Raw genomic sequence first — 26,542 nt, 5'->3', positions numbered from 1 at the left:
TTGCTAAGGAGAGTATTATAGTTTTGTTCACATAACGGTTGTTTGTAAGTCCTAAAACTAAAAGAGTCAGATATAGGGTTATATATACCAAAGTGATCAGGGCGACGAGTAGAGTCGAAATCCGGATGTCCGTCCGTCTGTCCGTCCGTCCGTGCAAGCTGTAACTTGAGTAAAAATTGAGATATCATGATGAAACTTGGTACACGTATTCCTTGGCTCCATAAGAAGGTTAAGTTCGAAGATGGGCAAAATCGGCCCACTGCCACGCCCACAAAATGGCGGAAACCGAAAACATATAAACTGTCATAACTAAGCCATAAATAAAGATATTAAAGTAAAATTTGGCACAAGGGATCGCATTAGGGAGGGGCATATTTGGACGCAATTGTTTTGGAAAAGTGGGCGTGGCCCCGCCCCCTACTAAGTTTTTTGTACATATCTCGGAAACTACTATAGCTATGTCAACCAAAGTCTACAGAGTCGTTTTCTTCAAGTATTTCTATATACAGTTCAAAAATGGAAGAAATCGGATAATAACCACGCCCACCTCCCATACAAAGGTTATGTTCAAAATCACTAAAAGTGCGTTAACCGACTAACAAAAAACGTCAGAAACACTAAATTTTACGGAAGAAGTGGCAGAAGGAAGCTGCACCCAGCCTTTTTTTAAAATTGAAAATGGGCGTGGCGCCGCCCACTTATGGACCAAGAACCATATCTGGATGACCGATTTCAATGAAATTCAGTACGATGACATGTACGAAATATGGGTGAAATCGGTTCACAACCACGCCTTCTTCAATATAAAGCTATTTTGAATTCCATCTGATGCCTTCTCTGTATAATATATACATTAGGAACCAATGATGATAGCGGAATAAAACTTTACAAAAATACGGTATTTGAAAAATATGTAAATGACGTATAATGAAATCTCGATTATCACTTTACCATGCGAGAGTATAAAATGTTCGGTGGCACCCGAACTTAGCCCTTCCTTACTTGTTACTGACAAGTTTGTCGTTTCACTCCTGTGCAAGCGCGTAAAATTGTTAACTAGAAGGAATGTTTCCAACGAATAATCTGCATGCATTTCTAAGTCTAATTAAAGGACGACGCCAACATATAATACCTATGCTGGTATTTCGCACATGTTGCTGACATATATCATACATATGGATATTAATGTCCGTACGTGAAAGCGTTTGCAAAGCACTGACGTTGCTATTGAACGCTCAAGTGCAAGCTCCAGCGTTGTCTATTAAGGTGAAAGTTTGTGTGTGCGTCAATGTGCTTTGCATATACTGCTATCGAATATGAGTTCAGAGTTTAAATTAGGCGTGGAAATTGGATTTTGACGCAAAATCGAAAGCGAATAAATTTACCGTAAATTCATTTTCATTTATTTGAATATAGTATAATTTTATCATGCTCTGTTTACCAACGTGCTACCGTGCACTATTTGTGCTATTTGAAACTTCTAATATACATATGTACATTCATACATTTACTATCGCTCTAGTAAACCAAATAACGTTTTGTTAGAAGCAGGCAATCTTCTTTAAATAACTTACTCTTAACTCTAGCTCATGATGTTTAATAAAATTAGTAAACACTATTTTTATCACACGAACGGTATGATGTTTTTTTTGGTCATGTTAGTCTATCCTCATCAACAATAACATAACTTTTTTCCAGTCACGTTCAGTCATTTATAGGTACACATTCACTTCTGACCACTTATACGAGTCCTTTTATACCTGTGCCACCCGGGAAGGAACGGGGAATACCTTATAAAATCGGACCCCTATAGGAACAGCTGCCATACAAACTGAACGATAGTGTGGGAATTACCTTTTAAATCTGGGCGACACAATTTCAATAATTTAATTGAACAGTTTGGATTTCATGGAGAAGTCAAAATAAATTATAGGTTTTACATATAAGTTGTGTAGCATGTTTGAGACTGACATTAGGTTGGGCTAGATAAGAGAGACATACATATATCATTTCCTATACCAAGGATTTAGATGAACCAAAGGATATTTTCTTGTTTGACGCAAACAAAAGGCATTGCAACCAAACACACTGCCCAATGCGCAAGCAAAAGACGTAATACAAAAGTGAGTACCATCAGCTACATAATAGCCTTGACGACTGTCAATCCGGATTAACTGCACACTTAATCAGATCCAAAATTGTAGGTGACAGACGGCAGCTATACGAGTTTTCAACTGTCGTAAAAAGCTGATTGTAATTTTTATAATTTTTTCAATGAAAATGGATGGAAGGTAAACATTGCGGTTGTTAGCCTAACAATGCTTACACACACATATCAACACGTTATTTTTAAAACTGCATCATATCATAAAACTTCTTGTTTTATTATCGAAAATTTGAAAAACAGCTGTCAGTGTTGCTTGTTTTTCATTCACAATAGATTGAAATTGGCCATTTTTAACAATGTTGCCAACGAAAATGCAGCTTACTCTTTAAAATTTTGAGGATTAAGTGGGAGTTAGCAAAGTAGTTATCTTCACTAACTCCTGAATTAATGCGGATTAATGCAGTTAATCCGGACTAACGCTGACGTCTGTCAATGCTATAAGGCTTGTTAGTAGTATAGGGTCTAGGGCGAGTTTTCACCCGATTTTATTCATTCTAAGCACAAAAATGCATCGTTATGAGAAAAACAAGCTCTCTCAATTTTATTAAGATAACTCACATATAAACAAGAAATGATTCATTTGCATATGGCTCAAGCAGCTCACGACACGGTCTTAGACCTAGTATTTCCTGAGTAGCCAAAACAGATTCGTTTGAAGGCGAACTAAAGTGAGTAAGCGAACCACCCCTCTCCAGGATTGTACGCTGGGTGTAGGACGCATCACTTAATAAAAACACTATCAATGAAAAGATGAAGACAGCCTCGCATAAGTGACCCACCTTTTGATGACGACCAATGCAAACGTGTTAAGGATTTTGATGCTTTTAGCATGCACCTGGAATTTCCGGTTCCTTAATTGGGAAGGTGCGCTGCCCAATTAGTTGATGTTCTCGTTAGAGTGAATGCTGACATCACCATCGCCCAAGAAATACGATGGCAGGAACAAGGACCGACGTGAGTAGGTCTGTGCAGCAAAAAAAGCTCGTCAACAAACACAAGAAAGATGAAGAATGCAATCACAACAAGCAGCCGAACGATTTTCTACTTGACTTGCATTCGTGCTCTCTGAGAGCACTCATCAGCAACTCGGTATGAGGGAACTGTGGAACGGCATTTTAAACTCCTTACGTACCAGCTGCAAGCGAAAACATTAGTTTTCGGAAAAGGCATAAGAATACCAATAAAAGATTCGACAACCAGAGAAGGTTTCAAGACCGGTGCATACCCCCAAACGTGATCTAGTGATTGATGCCAGAGCAAACTGAAATTATGGAGGGAACACTTCTCCAGCCTGCTCAATGGCAAAGAAAGCATAACACCAGGAAATCGCGAGCCCGATTCCCCAAACGATGACGATGGAGCAGACGTTCCATTGTCCGACAAAGGAGTTCGAATAGTAATTACCCGTCTGAAGAAAAAAAATCGTCGAGGCGATTAATGGAATTTAAGTATACTCTGCCAAACCAACAAAAAGAGAGATCCCACAATTTGCGCCAACTACCATGAGATAAGCCTCCTCAACATCGCATATAAGATTCTATCAAGCGTATTTCGTGATAGTAGAGTCTTGGAATCAGTATTAATACCAACAACAAAGTCAGAATCGAAATCCAACGCAGAATAACTCTTGGTGCTACTTTGAACTAGTAGTCAATTGAGAGTTAAGTTCCCATCCTGCTATATGGTGCAGAGGCATGGGCGATGACAACATCTGATGAATCGACGTTACATGTTTTAGAGAGAAAGGTTTTGCAGAAGATTTATGGTCCTTCGCGCATTGGCAACGTGGAATATCGCATTCGATGGAACGATGATTTGTACGAGTTATACAACGTCACTGCATTGTGAAAAGAAGTAACGACTGGCACCCTGCTATTACCACTATTCTCACCAAATTTTAATTAAGAATCTCACAGATTGACTAATATTTTCGCTAAAAAGTCTATTATAAATACAGGGTCCACATATTCTGTGAATAGGGTTTTGAACAGGTTTGGATAAGTTTAGTCAACTTTTGGTCATAAGGGGATACATGTAAAATGCACTATTCTTGCAATTGTTATCCCGTTGCATTAATTGCTTCTTGATTTGCATACTGGGAAGTGAAAGAATCACATCAAATATAACACTATACTATATGGGAAGTAGGCGTGGTTATAGTCGGATTTCGCCTATGCTCACACTGTGACATCGGAATATGAGAGGAATGCAACTGACTGACTAATTTAGTCAAAATCGGTAGGGCAGGTCCCGAGATATGTGGTTTCACCCAAAAGTGGGCGGTGCAACACTCATCGTCCAATTATGACACCGGCTCCATTAACGCCCTTTTATATCATAGAGGTAATTATTTTAATAGGTTTAGTTACTGACTTATCGGACTTTTAATAGATTTTAACAGTAGCGTTATATGGGGAGTGACCGGTGTTATCCTCCGATTTCATCCATTTTCACACTATCGGTAGAAGTTCTTATAATTTTTTCGTTAGGCGATTTTTGTTGTTGTAGCTTAAGTTGTTTGTGAAGGTTACTGTGACTCACAGTTCTATGTTTATATATGTATTCCACATTTTAATTTAGTGCTTAGTTATTATTATAGTTACAGTTTTAGGTGATGCATACAACGGCAGATGAACAAATTTGATATTTGGCAAAAAAGGCTTCTTTTGATAGGATTTCTTTTGGCGAAGAGTTCATTTTCTATAGAGAGGTACAGGTAGCAATCATTTGATGCTAGGTTCGGATCAAATTGTGGAAGCAAAACAACTTGCCAGACAAGCTTCCTTTCTTCTGGTGAGTCATATTAGATGTGTGTGGTCTGGCGTTGTACCGATGGAACACAATTTTTCTGCTATTGATTGAAACTGACTGCTTCGACGGTACAATTGATGACATTATAGATACGATTTAAAAGATTGACCGTAGGATAGCAGCTTATATTAACTTATTCGTTGTCAATCCCATCAAACACATATAAAAACAGTCCCCACCGTCAATACAGGTGTGGTCACCGTTTGCGCCACGCCAGATCAACGCGATTTGACTACGACTGTTTTCACTTCACTCTTACATGACCCACTTTTCATTACAGGTAACTCTCCGAACCATTCGAATCATTGCTTGCTCAGTTGAGATAACTCTGACTTTATTACCTTATAATTTCCAAAATTTTAAGTTTTAAGTTTGTTGAAGGTATTAGGGTCAAACCACGTCAAGTGGCCCATGAAAATTGCGCAAAATCACCAATTTTGAAAATTAGCAGTTCATTAGGAAGGGGATGAGATGCATACCCCGTGATATATTTCGTCAAAATTCTTTTTTTTGTTAAATTTATTGAAGGTTTAAATTTAGAGCACGATAAAATTGCAAAATTATTTTCTCGTAATCTACTGGAGAAAAATCGATGGAATTTGGTGAAGTCAGAGGAAAATGTTCGTGCTATATTATAAACATTTTATCACTATCCATTTGTTTAAATGATCATATTTTACATAATTTTTCGTTAAACAACTGAAATTTTTCATGTGTTCTTCACTGACACAATGCGGAAAATATTCACTTTTAATAATAATAATTTTTGTTCATTCATACCATTCCAAAGATATTCAGTTTTTTGTCCCCCTACCATAAAACGTATGGCACATCCATCGTTGCGCACTGCGCTCGTAAGCTCCCGACATCTGTGCCGCAAGAACAGCACAAGCTAATTGCTAATTTTCAAAATCGGTGATTTTGCGAAATTTTTATGGACCACTTGACATGGTTTGACCCATTAATTAAATACTATGATGAATGCAACTCTCTCAAGGCAACTCCTTACTGTGCCTTTGGGAGTAAGCTTATCTTTGAAAGTATGAAATTTCCTTCGTCGTTATAAAATTGATTAGTTTAACAAAAAAAGAATTGGATAATAATTTGTTTATGACCACGAACGTTCAGTATCATTCCCGTCAACACATTGCGAAGGCCAATAATGGAGAGATCCTTCACAGCGGGTTTAGCTAAGTTGTGAAAGCTCAAAATGAAAGTTATAGATAATTATATAGTCGTAATTTAAATAAACTTGAATTGCCAAACAAATTATTTCAAATTTTAAAATGTTTAAAATGTTACGTAACAACATGTTAGAGCAAAGTAAAGAAGGAGGCATATTCAAACATCCCTACTTATAATAAAAATAATTACACCAGAAGTACTGTTAGGGAAGAGAAAAAATACGAACAAATCACAGGACAAAAAGTTTTTCAATTAATTTCACTTTTTTTCGGGCTTTACTGCAAACTTCTGAGAGTTCCATATGCTTTGTGTGTTATATATTTACGTATATATTTTAAAGGGTCTTCGACGTTTCCTTTTGGGTGTATCAAACTTTCTAGACAACTTAATGTATTCTGTGTTGGGTATATAGAAACAGGAACTTATAAAAAGAAACCAATACTAAACAAGAAAATGTTAGAAGGAGAAAAAAGGCAAATAAAACTTAAACTTCCTGGATGCGTACCGAAAAGCAATTAGGAAGCTTTCTACATTTTCACCCAATTCTGACTACTTAAACACACATAAGCATTTTTAGTATAACAGATTCACAGAGAAGTAAATGGAAGTGAACTCATTCAGTCAAGAGCTTAAAAGTTTGTGTTTGAAGTTTGAGAAATGTTATATACACAACTAAGTAATAACAAAATTACAGAAAAACCTACAAGTAATAACAAGTAAGGAAATCTTAGTTCGACCGAACATTTTATACATTTATAAATGTCAACCAGAGAATCGGAATACCAGCAATTTTATATATACATATACCTTATATAACTCATTCAAACATCATCATACACTGACCGACATATAGTATTCGACATAAGATTTGTTAGAAAAACGATAATCATTATATGGAGTAAGATCGAACCGATTTAATCTAGTTTTACCAATACTACATAAAAAGTGCTAACGTGCCACATACCAAACCAATATTCCCTGGGTTTCATAAAGTGACTCACATACAATCACTAATCATATGGAATAAAGTCACCCGGAAGTTCGTTGACTCTGGATTTACTGTAGAGGCATTATTCGTGCAAAGTTTTAAGTTCCGTTACATTAATTGCACAATTACAAAAATTAGTCAAAATCGGTTCAACGGGACCAGACATATTGGATTTCAACTAAAATTGGGCGCTGCCCTATCGTCTCATAAAGCATTCAGTTTGTGATTTATCGCACTTTTATTAAGAGATAAGGGTATCTCCTGATTTCGGCCACTTTTACAGTGTCGATAGAGGTGCTAAACGGATTTATTCTGAGTCATTTAAGTTATTGTAGCTTAAGTGGCTTAGGAGATATGGGCATTAAACCAAATAGAGGTTGGGGTCACGCCCAATTTTTCAAAATTTTTTTAGGTGATACATACAACCGTTATGTGAACAAATTATTATACTCTGTAGCAACATGTTGCAAGAGTATAAAAATTTACGTTAATAACTATAAATCAACTTAAAGACCTTATTTACTTTTATTTATTGTTCTATTGTATTGCCATTACTGCCTTGTATTTTATGACTTTGACGTGCGGCTTCTTTTATTATAGTTCATGAACGCCATAAAGTTTTGCGTGAGCTTGAATGTATTGCCTAAAAGCATGCAATACTTTTCTTGCTTTCAAGATTCACAAGCCGTTGCAAAGTGCCGCTTGCATGTACAGGCGAATTATTATAGGCAGACTACAGAAACGGGCAAGCTTTTGTTCTTTTCTTAAGAAAGTATTCTTGCAAGCGACTTTGTTAAGTTTCGAATTAGAAAGAGTTCGCATTTCTCCACATATTAGAACATGTTGATGGACTGCCAGCAGTTCGAAGCTTAATCCGACAAACTTAGGCTGAAGTGTAAGCCGGTTACCATTCTTTCTACCATCCGATGTTAGTCAAACCAATATTCGACAGATTAGAGCCCTGTATTTTCTAGGTAGCCGATTTAGAACACATCTTGCGAATCACACGTGCACCGACTTTCCGGCAACGAAACAATACAGAAACTCTTTAAAAGTACACTAAAACTGCATCAATTACGTCTGTAAAGTGGCCTTACGGCTGTGCTTGATGCCCGGTCCAATAGTATAATCTTATAAATAAAGCATTTATCATGACCTTAGATTACAAAAAAATGTATCTATATACATATATATATATATATATATATATATTTAGTAGTCCTTACTTAATTTTACCTATTATCAGATGAGGAACCTCATTAGGATAGAGAGAAATATGGGTTGGGGTCAAAATTCTGCGTTTTTGGAAATTCTGCATTCATAATTCCGGAAGACAGAAAAACATATTAGAGATTATCTGCCATCAAGAAATGCCCTTAAGTTAAAAATTAGAAGACAACGGAACAGTTTGAAATGTTTTAAAGACCCAACTTGTGTTAAAGAAATAGACATTCCTTTATCACTTTATGTTTTGGAAGGTCAACTATTTATTTTAAGTGAGAAAGTCATTGATGGCGAATGCATTCTTATATTTGGAACAAAATCTTCGCTGCAGCTGTTAAATGAGAGCGACTGCTGGATTATGGACGGTACATTTGACGTTGTTCCAACGATGATGAGGCAGCTATTTTCCATACACGGAAGAGTAGAAGGGCAAATTGTTCCGCTGGTATTCTGTCTTATGACCAAAAAATCGAAGTCAATGTATATTTATTTTTTTGTTGAGTTGGAGAACGTCGCATTGAACTATGGTATCCAACTGAATCCGACGCGTATAATTAGTGATTTCGAAATGGCTATTATTTCTGCAGCAAGGGAGTGTTTCCCATTTGCACGGCAGAGTAGTTGCCTCTTCCACTTCGGGAAAATTATTTGGCGAAAAGTTCAAAAAGAAGGGTAAATTTATTGCATAACCGCAACTTCCTGCATTTAAGATAAAATGATTATTAAATATTTTCAGACTATGCCGCAAATATGGCAGCAGCGAGCAGTTTTCAATCCAAGTACGAATGCTTAAAAGCTTAGCACTGGTTCCTCATAGCGAAATCTCAGAGAATTACACAAGTTTGCGTAATTCATTTGACGACAGCGATTTGCAAAAACTTTCAAAATGGTTTGAAAAAAATTATGCGTTTGGTAAAAAGTCACAGCCTAAATATTTAACACAATTTTGGTCCGTGTTCGATGACCCTAGATCGAAAGTTTTTCCAAGAATGCAAAACAGTGTGGAAGCTTGGCATCGCCGCCTTAAAGTCATAGTTGGAAAAAGTCGTGCAACGCTGTACAAATTGATTTTTGACTTACAAAGGGAGCTTATTTATGCTGAAACACAAGTACAAAAAATAAAAAGCGACGAAAAAATAAAAATAAACAGAAAATTCATGAAAAAAACCAACAAATTACAAGAGTAATGAAAAAAAGATTAGATTTAAGTCACTTAGCGTATTTAAAGCGTATTGCTTCAAACATGACATTAATGTAGTATCTACTTGGTCTTTATTTGTTAATAATGTTGGTTTTTGTCTTTCCGATAAACATGTTTGAATTTTGGAATTATTTTGGAGGTTACGTTTTGTTTATGTTATATTATTATGAATGTATAAGCAAATTTATATAAAATACACGATTTGGCTCAAATTTTGGGGAAATAATTTCCAGAATTAATTCTTGAAAACGTAAATTCCGGAATTATGATTGAAATGCAGCCAAAAAAGGCGAAGGAATTGCGGAATTCCGATTTCCAGAATTTTGTCGACCCAGAATTTTGATTCCGGAATTTTGACTTCAGAATTTTGATTTTAGAATTTTGACCGTTTCCCGAGAAATATGCCAATGGCCTATGAAGACCCGATATTTACCTTACCATTATGAAAATTTTAACAGACTCAAAGAGCCAATCATTCAAGTAATGGTGGTTTTTAAGTTTCTAGTGTATATAATGTTTGATACAGTCTGCGGTTCAAATTGGGCAAAGCTTACGTAAATTGCAGTTCTCAGTACTATAAATATTTTATTATCCTAATCCACTGATCTGAAAATCTTAAATGTTTCCATTTTCTTTACACCCAAGTATTTACACGGAACTTTTTCTCTTTCTCAAATCCGATTTTATATATAATATTAAACTGAGGAAAAGTCAATTACTCCGCCTTTTAAAGCATTAAATTACGGGAACCCAAATGGAGAAGAATTTTGATTACGTTTGGGTGATAAATTGTAATGCACTTATACACCCACATACACATATGTATATACATATATTCCTCAGACTGACATCTGCGGAGAATAAACACCGCCATAAAAGATGGAAGGTAAAAACGGTATGACCCAATTATATAAAATGCAGCAACATTAACAGGTCACATGCTAATATTCTCGATAACGGCGACGGAAGATTGGAAGACAAACGCTAAATTGTTGTTTTGTGGGCGTTTGTGAGCACAAACTTTTAATGATAGCGGTGAGTTGGGGCCAAACATACACTTTTACATTCAATGAATATTACAGTTACAACCACAAATAAGCAATTTTGGTTTGGGTAATTACATAAAGAATTGTGGAAGGTACAAGGTCAAGTAGCAAGTTAAATATTAATCTGATCAAATTACCTTAATGTTAGTTTTTGAAATTAAGCGGTTACTTAGAGTTGAAGTAAAGGTCATTTATTAAATGATCAGTCGTGGGTTGAAAAGTAAACCAGCGACGAAAACAGTTGTGAAAGATATTATTGTATATCCCCCCTAAGATATATTATATAACATCAACGAAGTAAGTTTGTATCAATATTAGGGTGTGTCATTCTGAATCAACCTTTTTTTCAACTGAAAAACAGGCTAAAAACTTTCGAAAATGTGAAAAAGAAAGTCGGAATCGATCTTCAGTAGTCGAAGTCAATTACGAATCGATTCTTTACATTCGAAAAATCGATTATTTTTCGAGAAAGCTCGATTCTCGAGTAGAATCGGAATCGAGTTTACCATCCCTACTGGCAGCCATCGCGTACACATAGTAACCTCCGTTCAATAACCTCCACAAAAAAATTGATTTTTTTTCCATGTTATTTATATGGAAAACAGAAAATTTTAAATAGGCACCTCTTAATATTAATATTAAGAGCTCAGAGGTTGACCCAGAATGACACACCCTAATGTATATACAAGGTGCGTCCCAAAGTACTTAAAAAAACCAGAACAAATGGGCAAATGCATTTTTCCGAAAAGGAAGAAGTCGCACGGTGCCATATCAGGTGAATACGGGGAGTGGTTAATGGTTAAAATGTGATTTTTGGTCAAATAATCGTCCTTTGAATGTTGGACTCTGAGCAATTTTTGGTAGTCAGTCAATTTGTGCGGAACAAACCGTGCACACATAGGCAATCATCGCCATAAACTTGTTTCATCAATTGAAATGTTTCTGTAAAATTTTACCAATTTTAAAATAAAATTTAATGTTAGCTCTTTGTTCGAGGCTCATTTTCGTATCGATAACACAAACATACTGACACTTAAAACGCAATAACTTCACTTCCAATCGATGAAAGGTAGCGGAACATTTTAAGTAACCTCGCAGATTGGCCAATATATAAGGCATTAATTCATCGGATGTATGAAAATCCAGATGTTAGCTTTGTGGGGATTAAGAGAAGTATAGACCTGATTCTATTAATTTTAGGCAATAGGACACACTGGTACCAGAGAGAATGTGGTATAAGGTGAACCGCAAGTTCGTAAGTATTTATATTAGAGACATATGTACATATGTATATAGAGGCTAAGGGAAATATTGACCAGATTTCACCCATTTTTGGCACAAGTACACAACAAAAACATTTTCACAAATTTCAAAACTAGACATCAAAGATTATCCGATATGTTCGGTCAAAAATCTGTCATATGTTTACATTTTTGGTGTGTGGGTGCTTGAATAGTTATAGTCCGATTTCAACAACTTTTGGCCGTTAGATGCAATGCTTTGAGCACACTATTTGGGCAAAATTTTATTCTGACAACTTAATTGACGTTTGACTTATATTCTGTGAAGTAAAGTAATCAGATGAAATTTCAAACTTTTTTATAAGGGAAATAGGCGTCGTGGTTGTCCGATTACGCCCATTTGCCATATTGTATAATGGGAATATTCGGGCAAACTCAACTCTACTGAAACTCGCAAAAGTTGTTTGCCATCGGTCATGATGTTCCTGAAATAAAGGATTTCACCAACAGATAGGGGCGGTGCCACGGCCATTAAGGTAACTTATTTCTAATTTTTAGTTAAGTAAAAACAGTCACTCGGATTCCAACTCGCTGCATCATCTTATATACATCTCGACTAGTTTCATGTGATACAAACAACGATTAGGTGAACAAAGCTATTATACTCTCTGTTGTGAGAGCATACAAATTAAAACTTCATTTCACAAGTGGCAATTTAGTGTGAATATTTTCTTGTCAAAGTTTTTAAATTGAATGATAGGAAACTATATGTAGCTTTAAAGTTGTCAAATTAAATGGACCTGAGAGCTCAAGGCAAAACGCAAAACTCAAGGAAATTGATTTTTCTAGCCGATTCTATGCTGACAAGGTAGGTTTTTTTAGGTTTAGTTTTTTTAGGTTTTTGGTTTAGGTATTTTTGCTTTTTCCAAAAGCTGGATCAAATAGTCTTTATAAAATTTTATGTGAAAAACAAAATTAAGAGTGGACTGTGGTGAAGCTTCTTAAGACAAAAGCAACGTTTATGCCAACCACGAAGAGCGTGCCGGCCACCAAGTCAAGAAAAGACGAAAACCTTAATGAAGTGTTACCATCTATGAGTCAGGCCGCCGCGAAGTTTGTGCCAAAAATTCTCAAAGGGGATTTTGGACTCAGTCCGCAACGACCTGGATCTACTCCAGAGCGTCATAACCTATGTATGACGAAGAATGGGTACATGGTTATGTCGTGAAATCAAAACTCAATCATCCCAGTGGAAACTACCGCAGGAGCAAAGACCTAATAAACGCGCCACGGCCCAGAGCCCGGATTTTTTTGGAAGAACAAAATTTGCTATGCTACGATGAAGCAGGTAAAAACTAAATCGAAGGAGGAGCTAATCAAGATAAAAAATTAATCTTTTAAGTGTCTTTGAGAACTTGAAAAAACCTTAGCAGAAGCGCAATACAAAAAATTTGTGTTGGTCCAAGAATTAGATTTCCTCAAAAAAACGAAATTTTTTAGATTAATTATACCTTTGGTCCAACAATTTTCTACGCATGTAGCCCTTCTCAAATTAAGCTTTTGGAAGGTCTTCAAAGTAGGCCTTCGTGTCCTCCCTACATTCCCCTTAAATTCTGCAGAAAGCGACATGATAGCATGATGACCAGAGCCAAAAAAAGAGAATACCGTAGATGGGACACCAGTTCTTAGAGGAAGGGTTGTCATGACAAGAGAGTTCTTTTTTCAGTAATTCAATATATTAGAGCACTGCTTTAGCTATCTCTCGCACTCTCAATCGGCTGTCTTTCAAAACTTTATAGTGATCCTGAAAACTGAGGTGAGGTGGTCCGTGTTAGACATTTTTAGTTGGCGAGATATCTTCAAAAGATTAGGCATGGTTTATTGCCTAAGGAAAACAGTGCAATCTCTGAAGAAATTGTTCAGATCGAATAGCTATGACATATAGCTGTCATACAAACTGGCTGATCAATATTAAGTTTTTGTACGAAAACTTGCTTATTTGTAAATGGTTATAACACCATACTTCGGTTGTTTCTTTTTGGTTTTATAATAAAAAAGTGTTTTAATATTTTTTATCGCATCAACATAATATTATATCAGCACCTCCGTATGTCCGTGTTTACATATTATATTGGTATATGCTCATGCTCTACACAAAAGTCAATTTAAACTATTTTAATATGTCAACAGATTTGCAAGCATATGGAAAGGAGACGAACACAATGTAAACTAAGCAATGAAGCAAAATTTCTACGCCCCAAATATAAACGCCGGTTTCTCATCACTCTTCATCACATAGTTGCCACTAACTGTGTACATTCACTTTTGCCTTTTTTAAAGTCACACATCGCTAACAGATGTGCAAATTTCATAACTTTGGCCATTTTCATTTATCATTAGGTTAAAATCTGCGCTGAATGCATAACAGATCGGCCGACGAAACGAGTAACACACTGAACACATTTTTGCCCCTAATAAAACGCGCTTGCATAATGGAGCGGACACGAGCGAAAACTGCGAAAATCGGAAAATCCGAAAATCCACCAACGATATTTAATGTGAGCTCATTTAGACGCCAGCGGCGTGCACTGACCATGGCAATGGGTGCAGCACGCAGCGTTTGGCGCCTACGAAACATGGCAAGCAAGGGCCGATAAGCCGGTCGCTAATGACGCCGACGCACACACTCACTGACAGTTTCCGCAGCTGACTTTTGCTTTGTTTGTTTTCGTCATTTTCCTAAAATTCGGCTTTGAAGCTACTAAGACTTTAATGTGCGAAAATTCAAAGCTCCGGTCTGTTTTTTTGCGAACTCGTATGTGTGTCGGTTTTTGTACAGACGACCCTAGCGAATTATGGTGATTTTTCAGTTAAACAGCACATGCTCAGCATATACATACATACCCATATATACACATTTTTTGGATGTGTTGGTCGCAATGGCGAGTCTACCTGAGAATCAGAGGGCATAGCAATGAACATTTTACAACACCAATGATGTAATCCGCCTTGGCTAAACTATAAATCTGTGTAACAAACAAGCTGGCCATTTCAGTTGAACGCCTATTCCTCCAACGCCTACACCGCCGGGAATCGAAACTGCCGAAAAATCTAACGGTTCATATTTCAACACCGTAAAATGTCATCCTCGCGTGGTGTTTTCGTAAAACTAACTTTCATTGTGTGCATAACTTTCGTTCAAGCAGTCACTAATGTAGACCCGTCATCACGCGAACTCGATCAATTTCGTTACTGCATGCGCCAGTCGCAGCATCCGAGTTTGCGCGAGTGCGTCGGTCGCACAGCCCTCAATTTCCTGCAGCGCTTCGATGAACAAGACAATTACACACTATTTAGGGATTTAGTTTCTACGAAGGACGATAAAATTTCGGCGCGTTCTTTGGTAAATTTTTTGGACACAGACCCTGTGGATTTCAGGTGAATAAACAATATAATGTTACACCTTACTTGTGTGCAAGGTGAAAAAAAAATTTTAATAAAGTCAAATAAATTTCCATAAAAGCGTCTTAAGAAGTGAAATTAATCAAGAGCCCTCCAAAAAGATCACATTTTGACAATTACATCTGTGAGTAAGGAAGATGAACTCAAACTTTCTGCTTTCTGGTTTTAGTAATTATACGAAGAAGCAAGTGTAGCATAGTTTATTGTCGAAGACAATGATGCAATCTTCGAGGAAATTGCTCAGATCGGATATCGGAGGCTGCGATCGGAAAAAATTTCTTGTAAAGAATCGTTTGTATTTACGGTATAACAAACTTACCTTCTGATTATTTTTTAAATCCCACAGACCTAAGCTCGTAGCATAATATATCTGAATACAGTTTTTCATGATCCTTCTAGCCGTAATATCTTTCTCATATTTGAAATATTCAATTGAACCAGAACATTTCCAATTAGGCTAGGCAAAGTTCATATCAACTGTATTCGCCACGAACACCAACAAACAATTGTTAGACAGAGATATATAATAAATATATTGCAAACCTGCACAACTAAGGTCAAAATATAAGGACTTAGGCGATATACAAATATCTTCTGCCACTTGTTTAATATATTCAAAAGTGCGTGTATTGGAGATGTTCAACATTAGACCTCATTTCTCAAGTCGCGTAACTGGTTTTCTTACCCAGCTGACTTCTTGGATGAACTATAGATATTTATATTTATATAAACTTATAGCGGGATTCTGTAACCAGTCTCTAGTCTCTATTTGACACATTTTGAGGTAAAGTCGCAATTTGTGACTAGTTACTATTCACTAAACAGTCTCTAGCATTAGTCTCAAACTATTGCCTCAAATTTGAGACCTGATAGTTAGCAAGTCACAAAACTAAAAACAAGGCTTGTCTGCCATCTTTAATATACTGAATAGAGATCATCATAGATATTAATCGATTGTCGTTTGTTATATTTTGTAAGCAAGTCAAACACGAAAGGGTTAAAAATAAATCAATTTTACATAAACTTCGTAAATATTATAAAACAAAGTGAACATATATTTTTATTTTTATTGATAATTATGTTTTTTGACTATGTTATAGAAAATTTAATATTTGTTATCGACATATTTATTTTCATTCAAGTGTAAAAACATCTCTGAATAATGAAATGAAATAGATTTTGTGACTGTCACTTACAGAATAGCAAAATCGTTTCAAGTCTCAAAAATTGTCTCTAACTTAAAATCACAAATTTAGAGACTTGAGACTGTATCACAGTTCAGAATCGCACTGTTAATCCAATAACTTTTAGAATGATTTATAGGGGAAGATAATATGCAGACTTTTATATCACCCTATATCTTGGAAATTGTTATATGCTATTGGGAAAGAGATGGATATTAGAACTGGCCAAGTTATATTACTATATTTTTATTGATTTGCGACTATCTATTCCAAATGTAAATAAGCTGATGACGCTTAAAATATGGTAGAATCAAAAGTGGGCGTTACCGAATTGTAAACTTTTCTAGTGACTAAAGTATAACACTCAATGTTTGTGTGGTAACAGATTTAATACTCTCTGCCCAACTGTTAGTGGAAAACACATAAATAAAAGACGTTCGTGAATAATCAATTTATTTAATATTATTTAATTTCAATTACGAGCAGTATTTGATTATTTTTAACATTGTAGAGGAATATTGGAAAATGCCGGTGCCGTAATGGGTCAACGTGGGCTTGAATGGCATATGGATGCAATATATCCGGGATTAATGTTCAAGATTGGGCCCACTGCCGATACGAATAGTGTGGCTCAGTTTGTGCTCGATCCATCTACTGTTGAGCGAAACTTTGGCTATGAAGAGCCATCAACAGGTAAGTTGAACTTTCGAATGCGCTATAAATCACTGACCATTGTTTTTACTCCATACTCCCTCCAAACAAACAAAAGTTCGCCTCTTAACGAAACAATACCTGCTGCCATTTTTGCTTGGGTTTAAATTCAACTTGGTCGCACTGGTGCCGCTTGTGTTCGCCGGTATTTGCTTGCTGCTGAAGAAGTCGCTTTTCTTGGCTAAGTTCGCCATTTATCTAAGCAGCTTTTTAGGCGTTGGTGGCGCTTTAACTGCGCTCAGTGCTGGCGCTGGTGCAGGCGGATTTGGAGGCTTTGGACTTTTCGGCGGAGGCGGCGGTGGTCTTCCGCTGGGACCCCCGCCCTTCAACCCTCTGGCTCATGCATATGGAGGTGGCGATGGGTACTTACCCGGCAAAGCAGGTGTTTTCAATCAACACTACGAAAACGATGAACTTCATCACCATCCACCATATAAACGCAACGATCGTAAAGTAAACTTCGAAAAGCCACGTGAGTATGCATCACGGGCTACCGTAACAGCAACAACGCCGGCTCCTGACCGATTTTACGACTATGAGAAGCAAGTCGCCATGATACATAATAGAAGCGGAAAATTGCGGTCAACGAACGGAAAACTCGGTCCCAGTGCTTATGATGACGACGAAGGTGAGGTGAAAATTGCTGATTTCAAGACAACGAATCAAGAACATAATGGTTGGAAAGTCGTTGATTTGAGGGTGTGAACGAATGTTCTTTTTCTCTGATGCGCAACATATTCACAAAACTGCGTTTGTAAATGTTTGACAATTTAAGTTTTAGTTAAGTAAATTATTTATTTGTACTTGTTATTACTATTATTAAGGTATAGTTTTACGTAATTAAAAGGCAGTTTTGTAAAGATAGTTGTCGTTATCTAATTAAAGGTTTTTTAGAATAAATCGGTAATATTTATATCCACTTCAGCTCTCCCATTCAGCTGAATATTATTAAGCTTTGAGTCCTTTTGGTTAGTATTGACTTAATACCAAAAATTGTCTCCCTTGTTCTCCGAATTACAAAAAATTAGTATATTTGCTGGTAATTGAGTGGCTGAGGTGAGAGCCAAGGCTGTTATGGGGAGAGGTTTATTGGCCAAATGGGAATTCGGAATCGAATTCGGCATAAGTAGTAGAACCCTGTAAACGTTTCCCTTCTTCTACATGCAGTCAACGCAGGTAACACATTGAGAATCAGCACGATGGTCACCGCTTTCGGGATTGTTTGAGAACAGAATAGCTGGCTGAAGTCCATTGTACCGATTATTCCTTTATATCTGGTGTGTAACAATGTATCCCACTTCGGGTTGCTCTTAAACAGCTCTGGTGTGATGTGGTCACACAGTTGGGATTAAAGCCTGCAGTGAATACTAACATAAGTATCGGATGGTGAGGGTAAATACTAATTAACAGACCCACCGTGTAACAAAATGGGGTTATATTTTTTTTAAGTTTATTCACGTTTGGGAATAATGTTGAACGTAGTAGTAAACCTTTTAGATACGGATGCACCACCTTTGCAATGAAACTTCACTTTAATCCATTTGTTATGTAAATTTAGTTGTCAGTATTTATTAGTTATCTTACCTTTTTTATTTACGAAATGTAAAAATGTTTAACGAAACTTCGTTGTTTTTTGAACCAAGTAGAAACTACATATATATTTGGTTTTTTAAAGCCCAACAGTCAAAAATACTAACTAAAAAGACCAAATGCAGAGTCAAACCAGTTGGTTTTGAAATGATCGGGGTCATCTGTTACTTTTATTCAAATGTGGCTAATGCATTTTTGTACTCTTGCAACATGTTGCTACAGAGCATAATAGTTTTCGTCTGAAGAACAACAAAGCGGCGGTAGATTGTAGTGGATTGCTGGCCAAGCTATTCAAACACGTCTTCGAAAGACTAATAAGGTTGGTCGAAAGCATGCCCGACGATTGGAATTTAAGTGTGCTTTGCCAATCCACAAAAAGAGATACCCTAAAATCTGCGCCAACTACCGTGGGATAATTGTGTGAGAGAATAAAGCCAACCGTCAACAAACTGATTGGACCTTATCAGTTTGGCTTTATTTGGTATCCCCGCATAACAAATACCACTTTGTAAACTAACTTTGAGCAACGCCAAAAGTCTGTCAGGATCGGAAAGGACCTTTCCATATACTAAAAGAGGTTTCAGACAAGACGACTTACTTAAACCTCTTTTAGTTCTTCAGTCTAATCTTGGAGAAAAGACTCGAGCTGCATAAGCTGATATCATTGACATTAACAACCGTACCATTAGTTCTGCTTTCTCCAGAATGGATACGAAAGTTAAATAAATGTTTCTGGTGGTGAACGAGGGCGAAACGAAAAAGCTCCTGTCCTAACGTTATTAGCAATGCTAGCCTCTGGACCGTAACCAAACAGTTACCGATCCATATCGAAATTCTACGTCGTAAATGGAAATGGATCGGCCACACTCTGCGAAAGCCTCACGATGACATTAGCAGAACAGCGCTAGATTGGAATCCGCAAGGAAGCCGAATACACGGTAGACCAGCCAACACCTGGAGACGAGAAGTCGAAGCATAAGCACAAAGAAGTGGTTATTCTTGGAGAGAAATTAAATTCATAGCTTTAAATAAGATTAATTATAATTTGTTTATTGAGGTCCTATGTTCCACCTAGGATCTACGGGAAAATATAGTATATACATATATATATATTAAACAAAGAGTCGTCGCACTCGCGACTAGGTTCCCAATTCACTGATAGTCATAACTTCGAAGACGTAGATAGTTTCGTCTATCTTGGAAACAACATTAGCGCCAACAACAACGTTAGCCTCCTTGCTACTTCGGACTAAATACAGGTAGACAATTGAGAAATAAAGTCCTATCTCGACTAACTAAAACAAAACTCTATAAGTCACTCATTATCCTGTCCTGCTATATAGTGTAGAGGCATAGATCCTAGATAAATAGTCCTTTGCGCATTGGCCACGGCGAATATCGCATTCGATGGAACGATGAGCTGTACGAGATATACGACGCCATTGACATAGTTTAGCGACTTAAAAGAGAGCGGCTCTGAAAGTATTCGACGCAGTATCCGTCGAGAGAAGCAGAGGAAGACCTCCACTCCGTTGGAAGGACCAAGTGGAGAAGGACCTGGCTTCGCTTGGAATATCCAATTGGCGCCACGTAGCGAAAAGAAGAAACGACTGGCGCGCTGTTGTTAACTCGGCTATAATCGCGTAAGCCGTGTCTACGCCAATTAAGAAGAAAAGAAAGAAGAAGAAGAAGAGATTCGATCTAAATATTTTCTTCGGAGATTGTAGAAATGCCTTCGATTGTAAACTATAACAAATTTTATGAAGATACGATACCTTGTGAAATACAAATGTTTTCCATATAAATACTTCAGATCGTTCACTTTGTTTCACAGCTGTATGCTACAGTAGTCCGATATTGGCAGTTCCAACAAATTAGCAACTGCTAGGTGAGAAAAGGGCGTGTTTCAGGTCTACTATGTATATCAAAAACTGAAGGACTAGTTCGCGTATATATGTACAGACGAATAGACCGACACACTGATGGACCCGGCTACATCGATTTAGGTTGTCACGCCGATCACTTAATCATATAAATACTTTCCTTTTCGGCGCATCGCAAACCTAATATACCCTGTACAGGGTGTAAAAATATATCTTTTGGTAAATAGTAGTGACGAAAGTTCGCTTAACTCTTTTTTCACCTAAGGCAGATATTGCGCAAGTTTGTTTAGTATTTTGCAGAAAATACTATAAAAACTTAGAAAAAAATATTTAAATAAATTGAAAGAGACAAAAGTAAAGCACATTCTCTAAGGCGAGTATGTCATTGCAATGAACGAAATGGCTTAGCTATAATGTAATGTCTATTTAATTACAAATTGAAACAAAAATACTCGAGCCATTACTTATACAACTCTATCATACTCTAACTTACTTATTCTCTTATATGGAATAATATGTGTGTCCCAGTATCGCCTAACAGTACTGTTTGTATGACGCTGCAAACCAGACAAAGTCGCAGTACAAAAGCTAAGTTGTATCACCACTGATTAGATGGCAATCAATTTCTAATTTCGTTTTTCATTTTACCGCTTTGACAAGCACACTAATTACAGTGCTTTGAATAAGGAGAGCAGAATTTTACAGAAAGACAAAAAGCGTGTTTACGGGATGTACCATATTAACCCAAGTAAATCGTTTTTACCTTTTGTGGTTCGTGTTGTCTGTCTGTTCTAAAAATATACACAACTTTTTTCTCAAAGTCAGTTACATTGAGGTGTTTTTTAATTTCCCATTTTCATATTTGTATTACCAATTTTTTTCTTCTGCGTTTTTATAGGTTTTTACCTGAGTAGTAGCTATTAACAACAACCATGGGACCGACGGAAAAAGTTGTGTGCACCCACCCATAGAACTCCTATAAATGCAGACAAATTAAGAGAAAACATTTTAGTATTTGAATAAAGGTGTCGGTTGCGGTTGTGTCCCGCTGTTGAGGTGAAACCAACGAGAAAAGGTCATAGTGCGTATAACGAAATTTACCTTTAAAGTGCAAAAAATAAATTGGTTTTACGAAATAAAATATGCAATTGACGAAAATGTTTGCGGTAACGCGTGGCCGCCAGTGTTTGTGTATGGCAGGGCTTGTTTTGCAATTTTTGATCCTTTTCAAATGCTGCCCGATTACCGTGACCATAACAATACCAAGAAGGACAGCCAATAATGTGAGTGACACAGTCGAGTTGATGACATTGCGTGCTGTTGGCCGCTCGGTCACACAGTGCTTGGCTGCAACGGAGCAGTGGCTATGTTTAGAGGATCAATTGCTGAGGTTCGTCGATGCCGTCGCACAGGACAACAGCACATGGCAATGGGGGGATTACATTTTCGTCGAGAAGTTGACAGGCAATAAGAGTGAAGGACGCACAGAAGAACAGCTTAATTTTTCAAAAACTCAGGCACCTCGACAACGCTCACTCAAAACAGAAGGTGACAGCCAGCATAACGAGAGTGGTATTGCAGCGGGTTTGTTGCAACTAGCTAAAACGCGTTCAATTCGCTTACAGTTACCAACCTCCGTTGGAACCCTGAGTAAAATTAGCGCTGGAATCTCGGATGCAATCGATGGGCTGGCGTTGCAGAATATTGCGCCGGCTGAAACGTCGCCCGAAACGGAGGCGGCGCAAGCGGATGAAGGTACGCATAGACTATTCAATGGTCTAGTAGATGATAAATTAGAAACATTCAGTGCTAGCAGTAGTGACGGCACAATATTCTTGCAAAATGACAAAGACAAAATTGAACTGGACAAGAACAAAGACAAAGACAGCAAGAAGAAAAAGAAAGACAAACATAAGAAAACAAAAAAGAAAAAGGTAACTAAAGATAAAAATAAGCACAAGAAAGACAAATATAAAGATAAAGATAAAAATGAGAAAGAAAAGGACAAGCACAAAGATAAGGACGAAAACAAAAAGAAGAACGATAAACACAAAGACAAGGACAAGCATAAGAAAAAACTTCTAATTAAAGAAGGACTTTTACATAATTACAATTCACTTAAAGGACGCAAAAAGAAGGGCAAAGACAAAAATATGGCAATGATGGGTGGAATGGCGATGATGGCTATGGTCGCGCAAATGTTCCTCGGCAAAGTGATCCTGATCGCGGGCGCCGCCTTCGTTATGGCGAAAATAGCACTGCTCGTTTCCGTACTCGTGAGTAAACACACAATTTCATACATACATACACATATGTTCATATAAGCGGTTTTCCTAACGGTTTTCTAAGTCTAGTTGTTTCTTATTCGATAGTAATAGTTCCTATAAAATTAAACAATGAACTAACGCAAATTATAAAACTTTAAAATCCGGCTATTTAACAAATCTAATTTGAATTCAGCTATTGGTATTGCTTTAATTATCTTTATCCTTTGTTCGCAGCTTATCAATTTCTAATTTCGTTACTAAATTGTTAAATTAAATTCGGTTAATCGATCAGCAGTAAATTACAATTTGCATTACAAAAATATTTATGTAATATGGTGAATATTTTACAGTACAAAATTTTAAATTCGGATTTTGGAAAATTGTAGTGGCAGAAAGTGTAATTGAATCTTTGGAACAAAGATTTGTAAAAGGCTTTGGTAAAACTCATATTGGCGATGATTCGAATAACAGCTCTTTAGGATTTAAGTATTGTGTAAGCATCATTTTTATTGAGTTTTCAAGTATTTCGGGACCGACTTTAGACCAATCCTCTTCAATTTGTGATATGTTTCTGATAAGATTCAGATTTATGTTACAAACTTGACGTTATGAGGTTAAAATTACTCTAAATTCCCATCTGAAATGTAGACACAGGCATTGCTTTGTTATCAGACGAATACATTTCACATATTTGCTATCATGGAAGTTACAAGAACGTCGTCTAACATTACATTTTATGAGACAGAATTCGAATTCTGTCTGATGCCTTACTGCTATTGGGAAAGCCACCGACACTATAAGACCTTTTGCTCCGAAATTTCATAAGGTTTGTTATTAAAAGCTCTTGAGAGTAATACCACAAATTTTTATTGAAATTGATATTTTTTCACCACCGACAACAATAATAACGAGAATATTTTAGCGATTACAGAGCGAACCGCGTATAAAGATAATTTGCAACTTTAAAATTTCTTAAAAAGCCCACAAAAGGGAAAACAATTAGGCCTAATGGCATATATATAATTGCCGAAAAAATCTTCACAAATTGCTAGGTATTTTGGATTTTTCCCAAACCCCAAGAGATACTATACATACATAGGTCATTTGAATTTTATCATACATCGAATTGTATTTATTTAACCTGGTTGTCAATCACAACTAGTTCGAAAAAATATTGTTGGGTCGTAGAACTGATCATGAAGTTCCTTTAGATGTCCTTTAAATAATCCAAAGTAATTAGCTACGCCACCAACAGAAGGCTGAATTTCTTAAAAATAGCAAACAAATTTTTAATTAGTTAACTTAAGTCTTAAAGCTTACTAATTTTGGCAATATGCACCGAATTAAAACTTATTATTACAAAACACTTCCAGTGAACCATTAACAATTGACCTCCGTTAAATTAATCCAATTTAGAAGCATATTAGAATTAATCCTTTATTTTAACGGCCATTTGCATAAGCGACATTGAAACTTGTTTTTTTTAGGGCAGTCTCAAAAAGGGATCAACTGGAAATAGCGTCAGCACGGAGCGTATTGTTGTAACCGGCCACGGACATGGCGGCGGAGGTGGTCATAGCGGATATGAGCACGATGAAGGATGGCATCGTCGCATGCCACATATTTATCCTGTGACAGGAATAATCAGCGAAGAGCTACAGCCTGTCAAAGCTTATCATCATTCGCCAACGCCACCTCCTCCATCGAAAGCTTCCGCTAGTCATCAAAATCACCGCTATTACGTCAATGAAATCAACGAAGCAGCTAATGAAGACATAGATGATGGATATAGACGTAAACAGGGTCAAGCTGGATTTCTTTAGAGTTAATTGAGATTATTAAGTGAAAATGTTCATTATGACAAACATATTGATATAAGTGCGTAGCAAAGTAGAAAATGAAAAATCTTGAAAAATGGGAAGCGAATGTTTTCTTTATTACGTCGATAAGCTTACAGACTAGAACTTATTTAGCTAAAAATACATACAACACAACTAGATATATTAGGCATTAGGTTTAACAATGATATAAATACATATATGTATATAAATAAAAATGTAAATAACACCACTGTGCCTTACTAAACGTGAATAAGTTACCTAAGTTTCAATTGTCATTTTCAATATTCCATATATTTCCTACTTTTTGGTGATCAGCTTTGGTTTGACGTAAGATCGCTTAACTGCGACAAAGACGACTCTCTTCAACAACGCCGCTTCGATGTATACTCCAATATATAACCACACTCTATACATTGACATAATTTAGCGTTCTTATGAATGCACACGCGACGGCACCCAAGCGTTGTAAGCCTTATCCTGCATCATCATCTCGTCATCGATGCTGCGATGGTAAGAGCCACTTTCATGCCCAGCCTCGTATTCGCCCGCATGACTTGATGAATAGGTTTGGCTGTGCTGTACTTGTGGGTGTTTCACTATTTCGTAAGTGGTCTTTTCACCACCCTCCGCCGACACCAACTTCTTGAGTCCAATTATGGCGCTGATTATGAGCGCAATTTTTCCCACGATCAGTGCCTTGCCCGCGATAATTGCAATAGAGTGATAGGCCATCTTCAGTATGGCCGTCTTTAGCATTACAGCCGCAATAAATGGACCCAAGTACTTCTTATCGTCGCCCTTCTTTTTACGTCCCTCATCTACAGCATTGTCAGCGTCCACGTCACCTAAAGCAAATTTTTGGAAGTAACCCATTGCCGAGCCAAAGAAATCTTGCCCATTACGCTGTCCGAAATTAAGTAGGCGCGGTAAATTCACCTGCAGCTGTCGACTGTCAACGAAGCGCAAAAACCGCTCCAGTAACAGCGCATCCAAGCTTTTCATCGACAGATTATCCAAATCGCGATTATTCAGAATAAAATCCGCATTTGCGCTCGCACGGGCAGTCCGTGTCTCATTTTCCACCTTCTTGATAATGGTGACTCCCTCCAAGATATTTATGTTGTGCACTTTCAACGCGCGTCCCAACATGCGTGCTGCCTGCACCTTGAAGCACCAAAAGAGATCATCTCGATCACCACAAATACCGTAAATATGCTTTAATGTACGCGTGAGTCCATTATCGAGCAATGTGCTACGAGCGGTTTTGTGAGGACTGCTGTTGCCATTACTGTTCTGAGCGGGCAATTCCAATAAGGTCGCTTCCTGACACAGTGCGATCAGTATTAATGCGATCCCTAGCCTGAAATTCACGTCCATGGCGATGATATTCGGCTTCAGGAGAGCAAATTTATCCACTTATTACTGGCGTGTATCGGTGGCGGCTCTACCACATATCCTTGCCGCGCTGTTGCAGTGAAAGGAGAACGTCGAACTATACGATTAACTGTTTTCCTATATACCCATGAACAGCTTGTTTAACATGAAGTAAAGAATATCCAGTTCATAGCAGCCTCTCCAAACTTTAAGCAAAATGCAACTGATCAGCGCCGCCTGTGTGCCAATCAAATTTATACACTTTACCTTGCCACAATTAGTGCGGCGTTGCAATTGACTGCCACTGTTATTGCCGCTGCAATTGCTGGACCCACTTGCCAAGTCTGCCAGAGCCGTACAAATCATT

General features: G+C 37.2%; 3 protein-coding genes across 3 annotated transcripts; 2 read left to right on the top strand and 1 right to left on the bottom strand.

Annotated features, from left to right (window-relative positions):
• Window positions 1–15,002: 15,002 nt before the first annotated feature.
• Window positions 15,003–17,925, top strand: LOC120766899. The gene is made up of 3 exons (XM_040092649.1): window positions 15,003–15,301; window positions 17,021–17,202; window positions 17,279–17,925. The coding sequence occupies exons 1-3, from the start codon at window positions 15,003–15,005 to the stop codon at window positions 17,923–17,925; spliced, it is 1,128 nt and encodes a 375-aa protein (XP_039948583.1).
• A 3,433-nt stretch (window positions 17,926–21,358) lies between these two features.
• On the top strand, window positions 21,359–24,881 carry LOC120766632. The gene is made up of 4 exons (XM_040092249.1): window positions 21,359–21,441; window positions 21,592–22,448; window positions 22,818–22,969; window positions 24,448–24,881. The coding sequence occupies exons 2-4, from the start codon at window positions 21,836–21,838 to the stop codon at window positions 24,781–24,783; spliced, it is 1,101 nt and encodes a 366-aa protein (XP_039948183.1). The 5' UTR covers window positions 21,359–21,441; window positions 21,592–21,835; the 3' UTR covers window positions 24,784–24,881.
• A 221-nt stretch (window positions 24,882–25,102) lies between these two features.
• LOC120766633 lies at window positions 25,103–26,320 on the bottom strand. Its single transcript, XM_040092251.1, has one exon. It carries the CDS (start codon window positions 26,176–26,178, stop codon window positions 25,234–25,236), a length of 945 nt encoding a protein of 314 aa, XP_039948185.1. The 5' UTR covers window positions 26,179–26,320; the 3' UTR covers window positions 25,103–25,233.
• Between the last annotated feature and the right edge of the window lie 222 nt (window positions 26,321–26,542).

The sequence above is a fragment of the Bactrocera tryoni genome, chromosome 1 (genome assembly GCF_016617805.1).
Source record: "Bactrocera tryoni isolate S06 chromosome 1, CSIRO_BtryS06_freeze2, whole genome shotgun sequence".
Classification (NCBI taxonomy): Eukaryota; Metazoa; Arthropoda; class Insecta; order Diptera; family Tephritidae; genus Bactrocera; species Bactrocera tryoni.
This window is presented reverse-complemented; position numbering and strand designations above follow the sequence as displayed.